The sequence below is a fragment of the Rhinopithecus bieti genome, unplaced genomic scaffold, assembly GCF_001698545.2.
Source record: "Rhinopithecus bieti isolate Rb0 unplaced genomic scaffold, ASM169854v2 scaffold_8760, whole genome shotgun sequence".
Taxonomy (NCBI): domain Eukaryota; kingdom Metazoa; phylum Chordata; class Mammalia; order Primates; family Cercopithecidae; genus Rhinopithecus; species Rhinopithecus bieti.
This window is the reverse complement of record NW_016806225.1, coordinates 720846-744244: the sequence shown is the minus strand read 5'-3', so window position 1 is coordinate 744244 and position 23399 is coordinate 720846. Positions and strand designations below refer to the sequence as shown.

Here is a 23399-nt window from a genome sequence, read left to right as displayed (position 1 = left end):
AATGACTATGTTGTTCATTTCCTGTTGGTCACTTGGGAGGTCTAAGAAGTAGGACATATATATCCATAAGCCCTTTAAAATACACATCTTTTCTTTTTTCTTCTCACTATATAAAACACATATATACTGTCCTAAAGTCACTTGAAAAACACACTGACTGCTTACAATCAATGGAAGATACCAGTAGGATGCAAGAAAATGAGCATTTTACAGACAGACCTTTGATAGGCTTTAACGTGAATTGTTTTATTTAAAACAGGGATCCATCAGAGGTGGTGAACTATCAGGGTCAAGGTTCTAGAGCATGGCACAGATGAAAGGTAATACTCACCAGCACCTCACATGGGACTCAGTGACAATGTCAGCAACACACCATGGAAGGAGAACAAACTCGATGTAAAAGGCACCTGGCTGGGGAGAAGCTGTGGTGGTCACTGCCTCTCCAGCAGGTTTGCTTTTGTGCACTGTGGGTAAGTCCGGATGAATAACATTGGGAAGGGAATAATCGGAAGCAAGGCTCCTATGCAGGCAGCTACCCTCTCCTGATTGGTGTACACTCGCCATGTGGTGGAAGGTCTTACAGGAGACTGAGGTACCAAACAGGAATGCAACACCTCTCTCCCTTTTCTGCTCTAGAAGGAAGGGGAACCCTTCCCCCAATGTCAATTTCAGCAGCGGCTTCTAAAGGCTGTTAAAAAGCATCCTAACTTAAAAACAAATAAAACAGTAACCAAATAAAAGACAGAAAAGTGGCCTGAACTTAAATCAATCAATGGAAAGGTAGATTCATAAAAATAAAATAAAAACTGGCGACCAGTCCATTAACCATGGGGTTAATGCCTTGTCTGAAGGAAGATGTTTATGCTGCATCCACGATACAGCAGGCGAGGAGCTGCTCTTGGCAACTGGTAATGAATAGCTACCGTTTCCCTCCAACACACCGCACTGCTACCGGTGACCGCATGCCAAGTGCTGAAGTTAGAAGAGACCCCACGTTGGCAAAGGCCCCCAGGCGATGAGCTGCCTGACGCGGCCAGGTCTGTGGGAAACAAGACTTAACGATCTCAAATAATGACCCCCAAGTGCCCTTGCCTCTTCCTGCTTGCCCTGTGCGCCTCGACCTCCTCACAGGGAGATCCAAATGAGTTCCGTTTCCCTCTCAGTTCTAGGCACTCTGGAACATCTTTGATTAACCAGGGTTTTTCATTTCTTTCCAACGCCATTGGTGACTTTTGACTTGGAATGCCGATTCCTTCTCCGGGAAGAATGGCTTTCGTTGTTGCTTGCGTGCTTGGGTGGGCTGTCTTCAGAACCTGGCCAAAGGAATCAGAGCACACCGTCACCCTGGGCTCTGGAGACTGGTGGCTGTCCCTTTCCAGACCGCCCGAGGCTTCCCGGGGAACAGGTTCTTCCCTGATACGTGCACTCCCCCTAGTGGCCTCATTCATGAATGAAGGCGAGGCTCTCCAAGAACTAGTACTGAAGGAGCACACGCCGCGGCGCGGAGTTCAAGGCAACAGCCCCCCAAAGTCTGGGCGGTTCCTAAAGCGTATGTACATCTGCCCTGTGTATGATGGACATGGTCATGATGGTGAGGACCAGAAGTGAGAGCACAAGTGAAACGGAAGCCCAAACGAGGGGCAATTAGAACACACACCATGCGGTGCCCATCCTGCCTTGCAACCCAGGGTTTCCCATCCCTTCACCTGCTCCACACCACCTTCTAAACCCGACGTCGGGAAAGATTCTTGACACTATAAAATCAGACCTATTTCACGCCCTCTACCACTTGATCTGGAGAACATCTTTACAATTCAGGCCCCTGCTGCCCATGAGGGAGGGCACTGGGCAGCCTCTGCCCTCCGGCTGAGCCTGTGTTTAGCCCCTGCTTGGCCTAGGGGCCAAGCCAAAGGGTTCTCTGCCCCAGGGCTCTGATCCAGCCCCATAGGAAATCGCCACCTGAGGCTGCCAACAAAAAAAAGTTACCAGAGTTACTGTCTCCACTGTAAGTAGTATTTGGCTTAGACTAAGAGATTCTTTCCCCACTCAGAAGACTTCTGTTTTTGTTTGTTTTCTTTTTTTATTATTCCATCTAGTAAATACATCTCTACTACTGCTTAATTCTTTTCAGTGGAGAACCTGTGAGTGCCAAGGTTGTTTGTAAGGGCATGGTTCTAAATAAGATACCTGGGGAGCTCCTCTGCCCATCTCTATCAGATTTCACAACGGGTCGCTCACTGATCAATTCTGTGATTCAGGAGAAATTCCCCAAAAGGGCAGCCAGCAACTCAGCAAAGTGTATGCTAGTATCTCCCCTGGGAGATCTTTAATGAGCCTGATGCCAAAAGAACTTCGGAGAATGACTACAACAGAGCGCTTTCTTCTCCATTGGCCCACCGCTTCTCTGAGCAATTTTGTGAGCTAAAATTCAGTCTTTAGTATTTGTAATTTTCTTTCCTCAGCCAAGCTTCCCAATCAGCTTATAAGAATTGACAAGGAATTACCGTCCAATGAAGTCACCTCAGTGTCATTATTCTACAAGTGTAATTCTTAAAAAATAACCAGGTGGCCCCAAATCTTCCCAAAGCACTCCTTAGAGGCCAGTGGAGGCTCCCTAACTACACAACTGAAATCTCTTACACTGCTCTGCCTCTTGAATAAATGCCATTAAAATGATCCCCCTCTTTTGAAGGCTTTTCCTCCTGACACACAATTCTTTTTTTTTTTTTTTTTTTTAAAGAGACAGGGTCTTGTTCTGTCTTCCAGGTGGGAGTGCAATGGTGCAAGCATAGCTCACTGCAGCCTCAAACTCCTGGGCTCAAGTGACCCTCCTATCTCCAACTCCTGAGTAGCTGTAACTACAGGCATGTGCCACCACATCTGGCTAATTTTTTAAGCTTTTTGTAGAGACAGGGTCTTGCTCTGTTGCCCACACGGGTCTCAAATACCTGGCCTCAAATGATCCTGCCATGGCCTCCCAAAGTGCTGGGGTTACAGGCGTGAGCCACTGTGCCTGGCCGGATATACAATTCTTCCTGTTCACTCATGATGAAAGCCAAGAGGAAGAACGTTCCCATCAGGGTGCTTGAAACAGTGTGGGGCCCTCACGAAGGGCAAAGCTACATGGAGCCTCTTCTTACAAACCAAGTTTTTCACTCAGATCCCATGAGCATTTTGCATGTTTCTTTTTCTTTTTTCTTTTCTTTTCTTTTCTTTTTTTTGAGACAGAATATCACTCTGCTGCTCAGGCTGGAGTGCAGTGGCATGATCTCAGCTCACAGCAACCTCCACCTTCTGGGTTCATGCGATTCTCCTGGCTCAGTCTCCTGAGTAGCTGGGACTACAGGCGCCTGCCACCACACCCACCTAATTTCTGTATTTTTTTGTAGAGACGGGGTGTCACCATGTTGGTCAGGCTGGTCTCGAACTCCTGACCTCAAATGATCTGCCCGCCTCAGCCTCCCAAAGTGTTAGGATTACAGGCGTGAGCCACCATGCCCGGCCACTGCATGCTTCTTAATAAGTGACAGGAGACATTCGACGGGCAGGCCTGAGACCCTTCAAGGGTTAGGGTTACTCAAAGAATAAGTAATAATTCCACATCTCAAGGACCCAGTAAATTTTTTTTTTTTTTTTTTTTTTTTTTTTTTGGACGAGTCTTCGCTCTGCTCAACCCAGGCTGGGTGCCAGTGGCGCCGCGATCTCGGCCCACTGCAAGCAACCCCTCCCGGGTTCACGCCCTTCTCCTGCCTCAGCCTCCTGAGTCGCTTGGACTACAGGCGCCCGGCACCGCGCCCGGCTAATATTTTTGTATTTTTAGGAGAGACCGGGTTTAACCGTGGACTCAATCTCCTGACCTTGTGATCCGCCCGCCTCGGCCTCCCAAAGTGCTGGGATTACAGGCGTGAGCCACTGCGCCCGGCCAGGACCCAGTAAAAATTTAAACAACAAACAAGAAGATACCTTTTGTCCCTTTCCTGTGATGCCAGGAGATCTCTGGACTGTAGGTGCCATCTTCACACTCTGAATAGGTCTAGGGAGAGAGACAGGCTTAGTGCAGGAATTTCAGGAACTCCCTGGGAGAAGTGGCAGGGCAAAAAGGTGAGCACGCTGCGTCCCTGCCTTTCCCAGGCTGGGATCATCACTGGCAAGTGACAGAACCTCCCTGTGCTTATGTTTCTCGGCTATAAAAACCAGGTTCTTTCCTCTCCCGGGTGATGCAGAATCAGTCTTCCATAGCATGCCTTAAGTTCTTTAGACTGAAGGTGTAAATAAAGGATGAAATTGTTATTTTTACTGAAAAAAATATTACTGTCTACCAGACTGCCATCATGTCTTAAAGTCATTCATGTCTATTTTCTATTGTGTCCTCATATCTACTAAATGAAGGTCAGGGCAAGCGTTTGCCCAGAAGGGCCATAGGCCAGAACACAGGAAGAGGCCTCCACACAGTTCAAGAGCTGGGGAGAAAACCCAGCTTCCAAAAGCCAGTCCACGGCTTTCCTATCACTTTTTTTTTTCCTCCAAACAAACATAACATTTTTTAATCTAACAAAAGTTAGATAAAAATACTGATCTACTGAACAGAGCAGTCATAAGCAGGGCCAGCAACTGCTAGGGAATGAGTTACGACATGCACTTTCTGCAGTGGCAGGACTGGAGGCCCTGACCTCAGTGTTCGCCTCGCCATATCCTTACAGGCATGTGCTCTGAGCTAACCTGCCAAGCCCGGGGTGATTATTTTAAACAAAGGCCATCCTTGCCTCTCCTTCCATACCTTTTCTCGGTGACCATAGTGTTCTGCATACCAAATCATGCCGTACAGACAGAGGAAAGTGGTGAAAGCCTGGAAGAGAAAAACAAATGACGCCGCAGAAAAAAATTCAATTGCCCAGAACTTCGGGATTTCAATGGGAATTAATGCAGGACGGCTCAATGCATTTCTGCCGTCTGGACGCAGGTTACAAAACGGCTGGACATAGCAGAGATCAGACCTCAAGGGGAGGGTGCACACCCAAAGCTTCTAACAACAAGGGTTATGATGAGACCACTGTTACTACCTGTGACTCTACTATCAGAAAGCAAGAAAGACCATTTTCAGATGTGAGATATGGTGGGATGCGTTTTGATAGCTTTGTGGGTTCTGTTGAAGAAGACATAGAGGATTCTATGTTCTAGTTCTGATTTTCAGGGCCCATCCTCTCCCGGTTTCCCTATCACATGAGAGCGCGAAGAGGACTCAGTGTGTCAGCTTCTAGGGGGAAGAGGTCACAACGGCACCTGAGGACCCGAGGACAAACACTCCCGGGGCAGAGGGTGGGGAGCTCAGCGGGACAGCGCTGCCCTTGCTTTTCCAGGCTTTTGAGTGTCAGTGACCCTACTCTGACCCCAGTTTTTGTTTTTCTTGGTTATATGGATAGGAAAACAAAGAGAAAATAAAGATGCTCTGTAAGGTCCTGAGTAGAATGAGGAGGGTGTGGCCTGTGGGTGCCCAGAGGCAGGGACAACCTCTACTCCACACTTGCCCCTCCCACTTGGCCTGCCCCCACACCCTAAATTATACCCTAATTTAAGGAAAGAAAAGCATAGACAAGAATCCAAAGCTTCAAAACATGTCAAAAAAAATCAAAGCTTGGGAAAAGTCTCCGGCTGCCTAGACTGCATACCAAAGGCGGGAGGGAGGGAGGGCCAGCGGGGAGAGCAGGGCCATGAATCTCCCTGGCCTCACATTCCCCACTGCAAGCAAAGCAACCAGAACAAAACAAGGCAACTGCCTGTTCCTTCCGAATTCCTCGCTCTAGAAACCCATTCGCATCAAGCCATCCCGGCTGTCGAGCCTCCATCTCTCTCCCTGCATTTCCTGTGGACACCTGGGCACCTGTCATTTTCCTGGACCCCTATCATCTTGCACCAACTGTGGGGACAGCTGTGAGAGCATGGAGGGACCTTCTCAAGGAAATAATTTTAGTTCTAAGAATCATAACTTTAGATCCAAAAGGTCACCTCAGAGACCATTAACTCCATTGCCTCTCATTTTCCAAAAGAAGAATGAAAGCTCAGAGAGGTGAACATTGGAGCTGGAACTCAGGTCTCTTGAAACCCCTGGATCTGAGTTTAAGGGATGGCTATTGATACAAATACTGGCTTTATGCCTATATAGCTTTATTTCTCCATCCATGTATCCATCCCTGAGGACGAAAAGCATCATGGGAACAGTGAACAGCAGCAACTTCCCCTCTTCACGGCCACAGTCTGGTGGTAGGGTGGGAAGGCAGGGGCTGTGAATTCTCATCATGGCAGCTTGCAGTCTAGCTTTGGCCCAGTTCCTTTATCAGCGACATTTCCTGGTAGCTGCCGGATACACAGTGCCATCTTAGTTCCAAAAAAGAAAGGGGAGCAACACTCCGGCTAGCCATCCTCTTCCGTGCCAGTTACGTGGAAGCAGGAACAGTGGCAGTGTGGAGACAGAATGAGAAGCACAAGCAACGCCACTGGTTCATTTCCTATTAAACCCTCGTGCAAACTGGCATATACCTACAGATTAGGGATTTTTTTTTTTTTGAGACAGAGTCTCGCTCTGTCGCCCAAGCTGGAGTGCAGTGGCGCAATTTCGGTTCACTGCAAGCTCCGCCTCCCGGGTCATGCCATTCTCCTGCCTCAGCCTCCGAGTAGCTGGGACTACAGGCGCCCGCCACCACGCCCGGCTAGTTTTTAGTAGAGACGGGGTTTTTCATCTCTACCAGGATGGTCTCGATCTCCTGACCTCGTGATCCGCCTGCCTCGGCCTCCCAAAGGGATTTTTTAAAAAGCTCATATCCATCAAAAAATTAGGCCACGAATGAATACATTAAAACTACAAAGTGAAAATGACTTCCAACCTTTAACATACTCTAATGCTTGCCCAGATTTCTTATATATACTAACGTTAAGTGTATCATTTTCATGGCATGGAAAGAGTGGGAAGGACTAGAAATGATTTGCAGAGTGTAAGCCTGTGTATGCGTTAGGCACCTTACAAAGAGCAAAACAGGACATTCTGGGTTTCACACAGGGGGTAGGGGGGTTAGGTTCCACCTCCCCAAACCAGAGGGCTGTGGGGAGGCGGGTCCCTCCACTAGAAGTGTCATTGCAAACTCTGACCACCAGAGGGCAGGCACGCGTGACTCTTCCCTTCCCCAGCCCCAGGCCCAATAGGACAAGCAGTGGCAGCTGCCGCTCCCTCCAGCGGCAAACGGCAGGCAAGTGGAGAACGACAGGTGCTTATCATCACAAACGTCACACAGAGGGTCTGTTGTGATTGCCAAATCTACTTCACCTGCGTACAAAGAGGCCCATTTTACACTTGTCCCAGGAAACGGAAGCCGGTAATTTACAGGTTGCAATCACACCTGTGGAAATCTAGGTACGTACCCACTGAAAATGTCAAGGCTCAGATTTAAAATAGCAATTGCACACGTCGTTTAAAGAAAGGGCGGGGGAGCGAGAAGAAACTACATGGGATGACAGCCAGGCTGTCCAGGACCACGGGGGCTGGCGGCAACGAGGGCGCAGGACCCCAGCTTGGCTTCTATCTACATTATGGTAATGAGCATTCAAATTAATGACAGCCGAGCAGACAACCATGCTCCTGGAAAAGCTTACTAACCAGCACCCGGGATCTTTGCTTCTGCATTAATCTCAACCTCCTCCGTGTGCGTTCTCTTACCAGGCCAGGGGAGTAATTAGGGGCTTTGCTTCTCTGAGTGGTGCAGAAGTCATAGTGTAACTTGAAGCTCTCTTATTTAATAATGTTCGTCTCTACTCCTAAGTCTGAGATCAATCTTGCTCTTTATAATAAAGGTCAGGAATATTTTAAAAAGTGCCAGGACCTTGTTTCTGCTCTTTAAAGGGAGGCAGTGGAGACCCCTAATCATCCCGTCTCAGGGCCTCTTTTCAGGCCAGGTCCCTCTCTCATGTCTCATCACTGGTAAGTCTAATCAGAGATTCTGCTTGTCTTCAAAATCCTGCTCATCGTCCCCGGCCTGACCTCTTATTAAGGAATCCCAGCCTCAGTTAGCTCCTCTCCCAGAGGCATGTTTCCCGAGCTCATAACCTAATTCCAGGACTCCAACCACGCCCTCCACATGGGCTCCTCCCAAGTATTTTATTTCCACCAACGTGGAAATAAATCTTTCCAGTGTTACTGATAGATTAGAATTTCCCATCAAACAGGACACTTCCACCTGTAAATTCTAAAGGTTCCTCAAACCCAAATCCCCTGAACCAAATTCACCTCCTCCTTTCAATGGGCTTCTCCTATATCCTCCAATCTGTCACTAACACTGGTGGCCACCCAGTGGCACTAATTAGAACCTTTGGCGTGGCACTCAAGTGCCTCCCAGCTATCACAAGAGGAACGGCATCCTGTTGAGCAGATTCCTTAAACAACTCTCAGATCCAGCCCTTCCTCTGCATCTTCAATGCCTCTGCCTTGGTTCAGCTTCGGTTACTTGTCAAGTAGGCCTGGCAGCACCTCTGACTGCACCTCCTGCCCCCAACCCATCTTCCCTCTAGACTCTCCCAGCCTCCATGGTGTTTCTCCATGAGACACAGATCAGACCACATTGTTTCTCCACTTAAAAATCACTGGGACTCCAACTACAACCGCACAAAGCCCTTCCTGAGCTGGGGGCCCTGTCCTACTCTTCATCCAACTCATTCTCTTCACTGTCACTCCTCAAACAGGTCACCACCTGTGTGAGCCGCTGGGCACTCTCACAGCTTCCTGTCTTTGTATGTTTGTCCCCCAGCCACCGGTCACCTGTATGTCGCAAGTCTTTGTCTCTTGAACTCATTCCTTTATTCTCCACAAAGCTGCCGAGTGCTTCCTATGCACCAGGCACTGTGCTTGAGACAGTGGGGCCAAAAGGATGACTCAACTTATTCTTTCTGAGCAAGGAGTGCAGTGTGGAGAAGACAGATAGAAACAAAACAAATTCCACTGCACTGGGGTTAGAACTGAGAGTTACATACAAAGCGCTACTGGTCCCAAGGAGGGAGCTATCTACTTGCCTTGGAAGTCAGAGCATATTTCATGGGGGGCATATGTTTAAGTTGGTTTTGGAGTATAAGTTTCACCACGTAGATAAGGCAGGGAAAGTCTTTCAGATCAGGCGGAGAAAACAGCATGAGAAGGGCAAAAGACGTCTGAAAGGATGACTTGTTTAGGTAACTACCAGCAGACAAGCGCAGCCTGAGAATAGAGTACACATGGGCAGATGTGATGGCATGCTCCCACTATGAAGTTCCTGAACACACGAGCAGATTGCATAATTCACTGGGAGGTTTCATGTTGGGAGCCTTCTTCCTTCTTGAAGTTTCTTCCTGTGTGGAGGAAGCTTCACCGCTTCCCTCCACCCCTCACTCCTTCCCTGGGGAGGAGTCACACCTTGACTGGTGACTCTAAAGAAGCCAGCATTTCCTAGAAAAGGTGAATTCTCAGTAATGAAGACGCTACTCTGATCCCCATATCTTTCCTCTATCTTGCTTATCTCTTACTTATTTTTTAACTCAGGTGGGGAAAAAGATTGTGTTATTATGCCCTCTCAAGCCCCCAACCAGAGAGAATGGTTCTTAGCAGGGTAAAGAGACTGAGTTCTGAATCTGGAAGATCATTTTGACAGCAGTAAGGAGAATGGATTTGGAGGGCAGAACGGCACGAAAATGGGTGCTCTGACAGCCGCAGGGGCAGTGGGAATGGAGAGGAGATGGAGTTCAGCTACACTGTCGGATTAACAGAGCTTGGTGACTTGCTGATTTGAAGAGTGATGGAGGACAGGAAGCAGCCTCCAGGTTTTTAGCTGGGGCCTGAGAGGTTGGGGGAAAGCCAGCCATGCACTGCAACCCTTAAAAATCCTGCTCACATATCACCAAGGAGTCTTCACTAACCCCCAGCATGTCTGCTGCTCTAAGTATCCTTTAGCCTTATGCACACCATCTTTTATAGTATTTATCACATATTAACTTAATTAATTTGCATGTCTAATTGCCATCTGAACTCACAGATCCTTGGAGGGCAGTGATGAACAGCAGTTCCCTAGAGAGAATGTCTGGGTTTGAGTCCTGGTTCTGCCACTTAACTATCTATGTGACCTTGGGCAAGTTAGTGAGCTTCTTTGTGCCTTCGTTTCCTCATCTATAAAAGAGGGTTAAGAAAATACCTTCCCTCAAAGTGTGAAGATCAAATGTGGAATTCATGAAAGTGCTTAGAATAGTCTCTGGCATATAGTAGGCATCAGTAAATCGTATCATCGTCATCTATCTGTGTGGCTAGAGCCCCAGGCACAGCACGGAGGAGCACTCAGCAACTGTCTGTGAATGAAGCCCGGACTAAGAGGTCTGCACCAAGTGAAGCAGAGGTCAATGGGAACATAAGAAATGGTGCATGTCCTCAATAAGTTACAATCACACAGACACAAAGGCTACCCATGTAAGGAGATATATTCTAAGTGTCAAATAAGTAACAGAAAGTCTCTAAAACTTAAAGAGAAATTAGAGGGGTCCCTACAGTCTGGGTGACTGCTATGGTTTGAATGTCCTTGCCAAAACTCTCCTTGAAACTTAACTGCCAACTTAACAGTATTAGGAGGTGGGGCCTTTAAGAGGTGATAGGTCATGAGGGTAAAGCCCTCATGAATGGATTCAGGCTGTTATCTTGGGAGTGGGTTCCTGATAAAAAGCATGAGTTTGGCACTTCCCTCTCTGTCTGGTGCACTTGTTTCTACCTTCTGCCCTTCCACCATGGATGACCTCACTGGATGCCAGTGCCATGCTTTTGGACTTCCCAACCTCCAAAACCGTGAGTGGAATAAACTTCTTTTCTTTAGAAATTACCCAGTCTGCAGTATTCTGTTATAGCAACAGAAAATGGACTAAGACAGAAAATTGGTACCAAAAAGTGGGGGTGGTTACTGTAACAAATATTTGAAAATGTGGAAGCAGTTTTTGAACTGGCTAATGGGTAGAGGCTGAAAGAATTTGGAGGCACAGGCTAGAAAAAGCCTGTATTGCTGTAAAGGGAGCATTAAGGGTGATCCTGGTGACAGCTCAGAAGAAAAGAGGGAAAGCCTCAGTCTTCTTAGAGATTACTTAAGTGTTCATGACCAGAATGCTGGTAGCAATATGAACAGTTTCAAGGCCATTCTGATGAGGTTTCAAATGGAAATGAGGAGCAAGGATTGGAAAGCGCAGTAAAGGGCATCCTTGTCATATAGTAGCAAAGACGCTGGCTGAATTGTGTCCATGCCTGAAGGTTTTCTGGAATGTGCAACCTAAGAGCAATGAACTAGGATATCTGGTGGAAGACAGCCAAGCAGCAAAGCATTCGGGCTACTGTGTGGCTACTTCTGACTGCATACAATGAAATTCGAGAGGAAATAAATGACTTAAAGATAATTTATAATTAAAAGGGAAGCAGAATGGAATAATCTGGAATATTCAAAGCCTGGCCATGTAAAGAGTGAAGAAGCATATTCCAAACACTAAGGGTAAGGCCACATGACTCTTAAAGAGATTACCACGGGAAAAAAGAAACCAGGTGCTATTCATCAAGAAAATGGGAGGAAGACCCCTGAAAGCAAAAGCATTTCAGAGATCTTCAAGGCTGCCCCTCCCATCACAGACCCAGAGCTCTAAGAGGGCAGAATGGTTTTTGGTTACAGGCCTGGGGAGCCCTCCACGGGCTCACTGACCAGGGCTACCTAGGGACTCTACTCCCACATTCTAGCAGAGCGCTCCTTGGCTGCCTTAGCTGTGGCTCAAGTGGGCCTTGGTATGGCTTGGGCTACCATTCTGGGAGGGATAAGCTATAAACCGTGGTGGTGTCCATGCGGTGTTAATTCTGCAGGTATGCAAAATCCAAGAGCTGTGGACATGGCTTCCTCCACCTAGATTTCAAAGGATGCAGCGAACTACCTAGAAGACTAGGCAAAAACCCGCCACAGGGGCAGTGCCACTGCAGAAAGTCACTACTAGGGCAATGCCAAAGAGAAATGTGGGGTTGGAGCCACCAGAGAGGAGCAGTGGCAGCAGGGTCATCCCCAACACCACAGAACTGTAGGGTCGCCAGTGTGCAACTCCTGCCTGGAAGAACTGAAGCACAGGCCGAACCCTGCACAGCCACAGGGGTGGAGCTGCCGGGCCTGGGGGCCCAACTCCTGCCCCAGGCCAGGATGCAGAACATGGAGTCAAAGGAGATTGTTCTCCAGCTTTAAGATGTAATGTTTCCCTGTTGGGTTCTGGACTTACTTGGGACTGCTTATCCCTTTCTTCTTGCCTATTTCTCCCTTCTGGATTTGCAATGTCTATCCTATGCCTGTCCCACTATTGTATTGTGGAAGTAGATGACCTGTTTGATTTCACACACTCATGGCTGGCATAGTTCTACTTGGCTGTGGCTCAAGTGGACCTTGGTGTGGCTTGGGCTACCACTCTGGAAGGTATAGGCCAGAAACTGTGGTGGTGTCCATGTGGGATTAATTCACCTCAGGATGAATTGTGCCTTGACTGTCACTCATATCTGATTTAGATGAGACTCTGAACTTTGGAGTTGGTGCTGGGCCAAGTTAAGACTTTTGGGACCACTAGCATGAAATCAATGTATTTTGTAAGTTAGAAGCAGGGGTGAGGGGTGGAATGCTATGGCTCGAATGTCCCTGCCAAAACTCATGTTGAAACTTAGCTGTCAATGTAATAATATTGGGAGATGGGGCCTTTAAAACATGATTAGATCATGAGGAGTACACCCCATAAATGGATTGATGCTATTATTGCAGGAGTGGGATTGTTATCACAGGAGTGTGTTAGTGATTGTGAGAATGGGTTCCTGATAAGAAGGGTGAGTCCAGCCCACCTCCTGCTGTCTTACATGCTCACTTCCACCTTCTGCCCTTCCATCATGGGGTGACCCTTGCCAGATACTGGTACCATGCTCTTGGACTTCTCAGCTGTTAGAACCGTGAGCCAAATAAAGTACTGTGATTTAATTTCTCTGTAAACTACCAAGCCCATGGTATTCTGTTGTAGCAACAGAAAATGGACTAAGACAGGGACCAGAGAGGACCGCCTGGGTAGATGGCCTGAGAAGACCTTTCTGGTCACTGCTGCCTGGGGGGCAGTGGTCGGGAGGCAGCTGGGAGGTCTGTGATTTGCTGTGGTGAGGAGGGTTGTCTGTCTTGTCTTGGGAGTACTGCCTATCTTACCCTCCCTGTGGGCAGGTGGTTCTCTGGTACCCAGTGAAGACGGCACCCACCTCTGCCCCCTGCAGTCAGGTCCTATTACAATTCAGACTTGAGGTGCACAGGCCAGAGATACATCCGAGAGAAGCACGGTGAAAATCTCTGGGCACTTCTGACACATTTCCCTAACCAATTCCTTACATTTAGTGTCACCGACATGGAAAAATATACTTGGGCATTAATTCTGTAGTTTAAATACAAAGGAGATCATTATTCCCTTCTATTGTTCAAGATGAAACAGGACAGAACAGGCTCACTGTGCCTTGGCACAGTTAGGATTTCTAGCAAGTAACCCTAAAAATAGATCCCATTAAAGGCGATAAAAGACACATTAAAAATACAAAGGTTAGTCTTGCCAAAAAAGAGAAAAGAAAAGAAAAAATTAGACCCAAATGTGATTAAGCCTCTAGATCCAATTACCGACTTACAGAAAATACAGAGGACAAAGACATATGTTAAATTACAAGATAGGATAAAAATAAGTAAAATCTAGACTGTGGGAAAATCTATAGGACAAAAGAGCTGCTTTCTTCAACTGATAAATTACGAGGGAAAGAGGGTTACCCATAGAAGGAAAACCTATGGATTAAGAGACTTAAAAGGCATGCCAACCAATCACGATGGGTGAATGTGGATTCAAATACATTGTTAAGCAAATACAAGCTTTAAGAAAAAGTTAGTAATTTGAACACTGATTAGGTACTTGATGATATTAAGGAATTACTGTTAATTCTTTTTCAGATATGATAATGGTAGAATGGTTGCATTAAACCTAAAAAGCATCCTGAGCTGCTTTTAGTGATCCATCCTGAAATATTAAAGGTGGATTAGTTCCAAAATAAGTTAGGGGTTGGGGCCGTGAGTACAACATAAGAGGAAACACAATTGGCCCTGAGTTAATAACTGATGGGTTCATGAGGGGCCATCTATTCTCTCTACTTGCACATGGCTGAAATGTCCTATGATTATTTAGAAAGCCCCATACATTTTCTAGGCTAAGTGAAAAATCTTAAGCTTAAATATAAAATAAGAACTTTTCTTCAAAATAATAACTTCAAATATTTAAATGAAGAATGGCAGTCACAAAATGTGTAACTGGGTACTATCTTACTTCATTTGAAAGGTGAGGGAAGAGCCTCAGGGCAAAAGAACCAGGGCTCAGGCCGGCGTCCCTCCGGGCTCTTCCCTTCAGAGTGGAAGGTTATATCCAGACTTGGGTTATAACATGGGCCCGGAAGGCAGAAATTGCAGGATTGAATTATCTTCCAAAACATATTTTATTGCCTATGAATCACCATATGTCCTTTTATATATAAATCCATGTGCAACGATATGTATGTTAAGATGTATACGTCATGATGATGAGAAAGCAAAGTGCACTGTGATCTTCCTTGTCCCTTCATGGCAGTCCCTGAATGTGTAGCCCGTGTAGACAGATTCCCATGAATGAAGTAAATGCACGTGGGGTATACCTGACGAGGGCATTGGACTGTAACCTGCTCAGGTGACTCATTTCAGATACTGTGTAGATGTGTCTTATTCTTGAAATTAGGCTGGTGGCCATTCTCAGACAATTACAACAGAACATCTTTTTATGAAATTCTAAGGAACTTTGATACGCAAGAGGGTTTTTCTTCCCCCTCTGTTTAAAGCAATACTATGAGAGTTTAGCTAATGCCTTTGGGTAAAATGCAATGACTTACCACGCAAAGAAGCCAAAGCACAACATAGAGTATTTGGGTCTTAGAGAAGAGATCTTGTCCAAATTTTATGCAAACAATGGCCTCCAGGAAACCAATGACCCTAATCAGACAGAGAACAGAGGTTAAGTATTAATCCATCTTACCAGAGTATGCACATTATCCAAAATATGCATGATTGAATCAAAAAGTTCAACTCATCACGTGATTTCTGCCCCAAACACTGGTAGCAGGTACCCCACAAAATAACACTGTTCCGAAGGCATTTACTTCGGAAATAATAAAGAATTTTTCACCTCTGCCTTCTTCCCAGACCAAAATCATGACTCATAAATGTTAATAGCTAGGGGCGCTGGCATCACCTAACTCAGCCCCTCCATTGCCATAAGGGTGGGTGATCACGCCGCCTCTGCTGGAACCCTCTCAGGCACAGGGAACCTACTACCTTTGCAAGATGGCTTATTTTTCTGGTCAAACTCTTTAGCAGTTAGAAAGTTTTTCTCTGTCTCAGGCTGGTATCTGCCTCCTATACCTCCTACCCTGGGTCCTGACATTGCCCTAGCATGTCACAGGTAAGAAAGCATCATTTCAGTGGAGGAACCCTGAAGGCTTTTTTACTGTACTTCTGAAGTCTAGACTGTGATTAAGAGGCTAGCTGGCTGCCACACAGGGTGAGTTTGACCCTTCCAAGGGAGTCTTTCAATAATTTGAAGGCATTAATCACATTCCTTCCCTGCCTTCTAAGAATTTCCAGATTAAATAGCCCCTGTTTTTGGTGACAATATAAACCCTTTACCTTCTCTTGATATGTAAAAGACTGTGCTAAATACAATTTTTTGTTTTAAGGAAATGCCACGCACTTCATATTTCCCCTTTAAGGCATTAAAAAAGCCACTCTTGTGTTCTGTATCTTCATTTATGGCTATAAAAATTGGGCTTTTCTAAAGGTTCAGGACTTGGAGGTAAGAATGGATGAGGTGAGGCTGACATAGTTGGCAATGAGATCCCAGGCAGCATAAGAATAGTGATTTCAGACAAGTCCATTTTATGCATTCCTTGCTCAAGATAAGATCTGGACATTCCAGGAATGGTGTACTCACACAGATGTTTTCTAAAAAGGCAAGAAGGGGCAGGGCATGGTGGCTCACACCTGTAATCCCAGCACTTTGGGAGGCTGAGGCGGGCGGATCACTTGAAGTCAGGAGTTCAAGACCAGCCTGACCAAGATGGTAAAACCCCATCTCTGCCAACAATACAAAAATTAGCCAGGCGTGGTGGCACAAACCTGTAGTCCCAGCTATTCGGGAGGCTGAGGCAGGAGAATCACTTGAGCCTGGGAAGTGGAGGCTGTGGTGAGCCAAGATGGCACCACTGCGCTCCAGCCTGGGCAACAGAGTGGGGCTTTGTCTCAAAAAAAAAAAAAAAAAAAAAAGGCAAGAAGGGCTAAGAAGGCCTTTGGCACCCCAGCTTGCTGGCAGACACAGTGGTCACTGCCATCATCAACAGTGCAGATGGCTCTAAACAGCTGAAGGCCTGAATGCCTGGAGTTAGAACCACGTCAGCAGAGCAGAAAAATCAACAGAAAGTCTCCTGAATGTGTCTTTAGAGAGTCTGGGGCTATCTTTTCCCCTAGCCCAAACCAAATAAGGTTTAAGAGTGGTTGGCTTGAATCTTTAAAGCGCTGCTCCACAAAACGTATCACATGTGAGAAAGCATCATTTCAGTGGAGGAAGCCAGGTTTTTTCACTGTACTTCTGAAGTCTAGACTGTGATTAAGAGGCTACGTGGCAGTTACATGTTTGGTATTCCAGCCTGTGCAGTGAGGAGACATAAAAAGGATGATTTTATCTTTGGTTGGGACTTCCTGAAGAACTCCTATGCTGGGAGTGTTGAGCCCAGGACATAAGTGTGATTACCTACCCATAAGCCAGACAGAACACCCTGAGTTTATTATGAAAGATTTCTGAATATTCAACTAGACTTGAGGGCCCCTACTTTTTTTTTTTTAATGGAGTCTCGCTCTGTCGCCCAGGCTGGAGTGCAATGGCACAATCTCGGCTCACTGCAACCTCTGCCTCCCTGGTTCAAGTGATTCTACTGCCTCAGCCTCCTGAGTAGCTGGGACTACAGGTGCGTGCCACTACACCCAGCTAATTTTTGTATTTTTAGTAGAGGCAGGGTTTCACCATGTTGGCCAGGCTGGTCAGGAACTCCTCACCTCAAATGATCCATCCACCTCAGCCTCCCGAAGTGCTGGGATTACAGGCATGAGCCAGCCTCAGGCCCCTTTTAAAAGCATGCTGATTGGCCTACTAAAGCTGTGTTTCTCAAACTTTTGTGATCTAAGACCCATTAAGAACCATGGCAAGAAACACAATTTTCACTGTGATTCAGTATACAGGAGCGCACACACACACACACACAATCACTCACTGAAACAAAAGCTTCATAAGACAATTTGCATCCTTATTCTGATATTTTTCTATTCTATTTCATTTTAAGAAAATACTGGCCAGAACCCAATCATTGGCTTCATAATGACCTGAACTTTATTTTTATTTTTATTTTTTTGTTTTTTTAATTTTTTGAGACTGTCCCTGACTCTGTTGCCCAGGCTGGAATGCTGTGGCATGATCTCGACTCACGGCAACCTCCACCTCCCAGGCTCAAACAATTCTTCTACCTCCCAAGTAGCTGGGATTACAGGCTCACGACACCACGCCCAGCTAATGTTTGTATTTTTGTAGAGACATGGTTTTGCCATGTTACCCCGATTGGTCTTGAACTCCTGAGCTCAAGTGATCCACCCACCTCAGCTTCCCAAAGTGCTAGGATTACAGGTATGAGCCACTGCGCCTGGCCAACCTGAAGTTTTTTCTGAAGACCAGTGCTTTTGAGTTAGCGACTTTAGGATATGATTTGCTTCAATGTGCTGAGGAGTCTTAGCTAAGCCATTGTCCGTGTGTGTGGGCACATCTCATGAGAAGGTGGCTAGGAGGAGGTGAGAGGGTCGGCTATGGGATTATGTAAATGTGGAGAGTCCCGGACTGAGGCCTGGGCATGGGAAAGGCACAAGGAAGGGCCAGGAATCAGGGAAAAGGGCTGAGTTGAGGTCAGGATAACAGGGACATAGAAGGCCACCCTTAGGCTTGGCTTTTAGTCTGAGGGTATCCTAGAGGGTCTAGAGCAGAGGGTTTAACATGGTTTTTTTTCTCTCTCTCTCTCTCCATATATATATGTAATTTTATTTTATTTTTTTGAGACAGAGTCTCACTCTGTCGCCCAGGCTGGAGTGCAGTGGTGCAATCTCAGCTCACTACAACCTCTGCCTCCTGGGTTCAAGAGATTCTCCTGCCTCAGCCTCCCGAGTAGCTGGAACTACAGGCACATGCCACCACACCTGGCTAATTTTTTGTATTTTTAGTAGAGAAAGGGTTTCACTATGTTGGCCAGGATAGTCTCGACCTCCTGACCTCGTGATTCGCCCGCCTTGGCCTCCCAAAGTGCTTGGATTACAGGCACATTACAGCATTCTACATGTGCTACATGTGTCCAATATAATGTATATTGGACCCAGGTAGTGAGCATAGTACCCAGCAAGTAGTTTTCCCACCCATGCCTTGCTTCCTCCCTCCCTAGTAGTGAGCAGTGTCTATTACACTGATGTTTATGTCCATGTGTACTCAATGTTTAGCTCCCACTTTTAAGTTAGAATATGCTGTATTTGGTTTTTGTTCCTGCTTAGGATTATGGCCTCCAGCTGCACCCATGTTGCTACAAAGGACATGATCTCATTCTTTTTTATGGCTATTACTCCATGGTGTCTGTGTACCACATTTGCTTTATCCAGTCCACCACTGATGCGCACCTAGGTGGGTTCCATGTCTTTGCTATTGTGAACAGCATGGTGATGAATATTCGAAAATCTTCTGCTGACTGAACAGAACTGTGTGAGAAGACAAGAGCAGAAGCAGGGAGGCTACTGCACTCATCCAGACACGGGGACTCAGGTTGGGGCTGTGGAGATGGTGAGAAGTGGTGAGAACCCAACGATCACATGGGCTCCTGTAACCACCAGCAACTGCCCCCACCATTACCTCTGGCCCACTAGAGGGAGTCCTAATTAATAGCATCTTTCCAGAAGGCTAACATTACTTTTCTACCAAGACTCAGAGGGTGGCTAGTTTAGGGCTGAGGCCCAAGGCTTGAGCACAGTGGGAGCCTGTATTAAGCCTACCAGTGCGAGACCACCTACCTCCTCCTACCTCCTCACCCCCAGAGGGGCTGGGGGTTCCTCCGCACAGCTCAGCAATAGGTCCCTTTACTCAGTTCAACTTTAAATCTCTTTGAACTTTCCCAGGATAAGCTAGGTGGCCAAATTGTGACTTAATGGAATTCAGTCAGGGCCTCCATTCCCTTTGGTGCCATCCACCATCCTGTATCTTGATTTAGCAAGGTTAAAAGGTAAATAAACATTTGGGCAGCCTGAGGTGCTTCTGCTGGGAGCAGGCACTAGAGATTCCTGACCTAGGGCTGGTTACTTGCGCACATACTCCCAGCACCCCCGATTTGTGGAGCCAGCTCCACAAGGTGGGAAAAAAGATGATATTAATGCAGAGCCCACAGTCAGGAGCTCTTCGGTGAGCTGAGTGAAGCAGGCATGGTAGCAGGGTTGTTGTAGGAATCTGGGGGATGAAAGCTCTAGGCTAGTGTGTGTGAGTCAAACTTGAGAAGCAGAAGAGGAGTTTTTGGCTTCCCAACAAGACTGCACGTGGATTCTGAGGATGCCACAGCAATGCCAGGGACATGGAGGCCGGGCACCTGGCTGCTGCATCGCACACGCACTGCTCCACGGCTGCACAAGCAGTCCCTGGACGGCTCAGAGGGTGGGTGAGCCCCTCTCCTGGCAGCCAGGGGCCGGCCTCCAATAACATGGATGTAGACGTGTATCCATGTTAGCTCAATGACCACACAATCACACAGGATGACACGAAGCGTTCTCCAAGTTCAGGAGTGAGCTTCTAGTTCTGATTAGCGGGGGCAAAGACACCTTTTTGGAGGAAGCAAGAGCTAAGTGTGGCATAAACAATAGAAACAATTCCTACTGTGCTCCTCTGAACTTTCTAACTTCCAAAGAATCCCCGGGGCAAGGAGGGGAGGGGAGAAGTGGGTCTTGGGTGGCAAACCCAGAACTGTTCTGCTTAGTCGTTTAGATACTTAGTAGGATTTGGGGCAAGATGCCACTTGAACACAGCGGGTCAGCTGCTAAAAAAAAAAAAAAGCTTTGTAACTACTGTCAGAGCTTCTGAGATGTCAGTGGAGGTGTACTTGAGTGCAGGGGATGGGGTGTGGCAAGATACAGGGAGGATGAACAGACACAGTCATGAGGAGAAGGGGAACTGGCTATAAAGCTATACCAGCAGGATGGTGGTGATGCCCTTGTGCTGGGAAGGGACCCCCCCTCCTGACACCTGTTGCCCTGTGTTTGCTCCCTCTTCCTAGAAGGAAGCTCATGCTCATAGCTGCATCTACCCTTTAGACAGACAGTCTGGGCTGGGTAGTGGCCCATGCCTGTAATCCCAGCACTTTGAGAGGTCAAGGTGGGAGGACTGCTTGAGCCCAGGAGTTCAAGACCAGCCTGGGCAACATGGTGAAACCCTGTCTCTACAAAAACTAAAATATAATTAGCTGGACATTGTGGTGCATGCCTATAGTCCCAGCTACCTGGGAGGCTGACGTGGGAGGACTGCTTGAGCCTGGAAGGTCAAGGCTGCAGTGAGCTGTGATCACTGACACTCAACTCCAGCCTGGACAACACAGCAAGACCCTGTCTCAAAAGAAATAAAATTTAAAAAGAAAGAAAGCCTGAACTATGGGCCTGGAAGAACAACAGAACAAAAGCACAATTATGAAAAATTGTAAGGAGGAGAGAGGGGTAGAACGGGAAGTCAACAAAGGGGATCGAAAAGAGAAAAGTGAGAGGAAATCCAGGACAGAAGTTGCAGAGGGAAGAGGACAGTTTCAAGAAGGCAGATACTGTACAGAAGATCTGAGAAGAGGATGGGGAAAGGACTGGCTGGTTTGGAGCTGACCTTGGAGAGCAGCAGAGGTGGGAACTTATTGTGATGGACACATTAGCAGAGGTGGGATCTTATTGTGATGGACACATTAGCAGAGGTGGGATAACAGGCAGCGAGGAAACTGGTCAGGTGAGGAGCAGCTCTGGCTGCCTCTGGGAGGCAGGATGCAGTCCTGGGCCCTCAGGCAGGGTAGGCTCACTCTCCCGTGAGGGTCCACCCCATGCACTCCCAGGAGAAGGAAAAGCCAACTGTGCACTGCTGTTCCAGCAGACCCTTGGCCACCTTCCTCCTAGGACCGGGTGAAAAAACACTGCTTCTATTTAAACTGGGCCAATACTCTTTTTGAGGCAGAGAAGCTCAATTCTAATTGGGGTGGAGTGGGGACAAGACAAAGATGACATAAACCCCATACCTGGGGAATTTGTTCACATCAGTCTGGCCCCAAAACTCCCACCGAGCTGAAGGAATACCATGTGATATCTAAACAGAGAAAGAGCCCACCTTTCCATGTGGCTGCTTTCTCCCTGTTAGGGATCCCATTCCCTTGCTGGATGGCGCCCTCTCTTTGCTGAGTGCAACACCTTTCGTATAAAAGGTTTAAAAGCTCAGTCTATGGCACAACTGTTAGGGATGACATGTATTTAGCTACAACAGCAAGTAATTCATAAAACCATTTTGAGGATAGCATCTTTATAGAAGAGAAAGTACCCTCTTCAGGAGAAAAAGGTTGGAGTGCTGGGAAAGAACCCCAGGCGGGTAGTCCTATTTGACCTTTGCCTTTCCCCTTCCACCTCCCAAAAGGCAACATTCAGAAAGTCACTATTTAGGGCACTGCTCCCTCTCATTTCTCCACCTTACCAAAGTCTGAGATCATTCCAAAATTAGTGAAAAGAAAGCTATAAAGCAGCTACTAGTGATTAAAGGAAACCACACACTTAAGTGTTTTCTGTTTTGATAGGAGAGGAAATAATGACAAAATGTCGGGGAGATAGAGCTGGGGCAGAGGAAGGAAGTGGGTGGCCTCCGGGGTCAGGAGAGCGGGAGGTTGTAGTTCCTGTTTCACCTTCCCTAGCTGGTAGTGTGGACCGTGCAGGGGGCAGCTCTCACGGTTGTTCACGCTCACAGGAGGATCCACTGGGTGTGATTTATGAGGAGGGCTTTATTATTTTTCAGCACAGCTCACTGGTTCTCACAAGATTCATCAATCTTGATATCACACTGTTCCGGGAGTTCTCAATTCTCAGTAAAGCACACTAAGTTAAGTTAGCCCAATGATCCCTCCTTTGCATTTCACTATATTTTAATCACTTTCAAACAAGCCACAACTTTCTGGGGCAGTGTTTATCACTCTTCGGCATAGTTTACTTTTTTCCTTTTTTTTTTTTCTTAAAAAAAAAAGAGAGAGAGAGAGAGACAAGGTCTTGCTCTGTCATCCGGGTGGGAGTGCAGAGGCACAATCATAGCTCACTGCAGCCTTGACTTCCTGGGTTCAAGTGATCCTTCTGCCTCAGCCTCCAGAGTCACAGACTACAGGCATGTGCCATGATGCCTGGCCGACTTAAAACACTTTTTGTGGAGACAATGTCTCACTATGTTACCCAGGCTGGTCTCAAACTCCTGGCCTCAAGTGATCCTCCCCCTCAGCCTCCTAGACTGCTAAGATTACAAGCATGAGCTGCCATAGTGGAGTTTACCTTTGCCATTTCGCCCTCTGTGTGGATGGTGTTTTATGGTTGTCCAATTAGAAAGAAACTTGTCATAACACGACCTCTCTCTCTGACCCACCTATTTTCCTCAACACGTAAATCGATACAATTCTGTGGAAAAAGAAATCTACTCCACAGCAGAATAATAAGACCTTGCTAAAGACTTTTAAATATGAAAGTGAAATGCACGTGGAAAGAATGTGTGAGTGGGAGAGAAGAGTCCAAATGCAGGAAAGCCCATTTCCTCCTTGGACAATCCTTTAGAAGGAGTGGCCCACATCCCTTCTTCCAGGACACAGGGCCCTCACACAAGAAGCGGGAGCGCTGCCTCTGCTCTGTCAGAAATCTGGGAGATGTGTGAATCCTCCCTCCTGCTATATCATGAACAAAGGAAACCAAATCCATCTTATCACCCTTTACGCTGCAACCACTTTGGATATGAAAATCAAGCTTACAACACAGAACTTATGAGAAACAAATGACAATGGCCCTTAGTCTTCTAGGGGTCAGGAGGAACCTTCCTAAATCTAACCTGAGTATCAACATTTTAGCCTTTAAAACTATGTCACCCTTCAGAATCTAGACGACAGCTGGAAACACACAACACACACACACACACACACACACACACACACACAC

At 46.9% G+C, this 23399-nt stretch overlaps 1 protein-coding gene across 1 annotated transcript in view; it reads right to left on the bottom strand.

Moving 5' to 3' along the window:
- Window positions 1-220: 220 nt before the first annotated feature.
- PTDSS1 (phosphatidylserine synthase 1) overlaps window positions 221-23399 on the bottom strand; it is a 73920-nt gene continuing 50741 nt past the window's right edge. The window contains exons 10-13 of the mRNA XM_017875286.1: window positions 14978-15077; window positions 4778-4846; window positions 3964-4033; window positions 221-1313 (exon numbers count right to left, since the gene is read on the bottom strand). Of these exons, the coding sequence (XP_017730775.1) occupies window positions 1204-1313; window positions 3964-4033; window positions 4778-4846; window positions 14978-15077 (349 nt within the window). The 3' untranslated portion in view covers window positions 221-1203. The remainder of the gene's footprint in view (window positions 1314-3963; window positions 4034-4777; window positions 4847-14977; window positions 15078-23399) is intronic.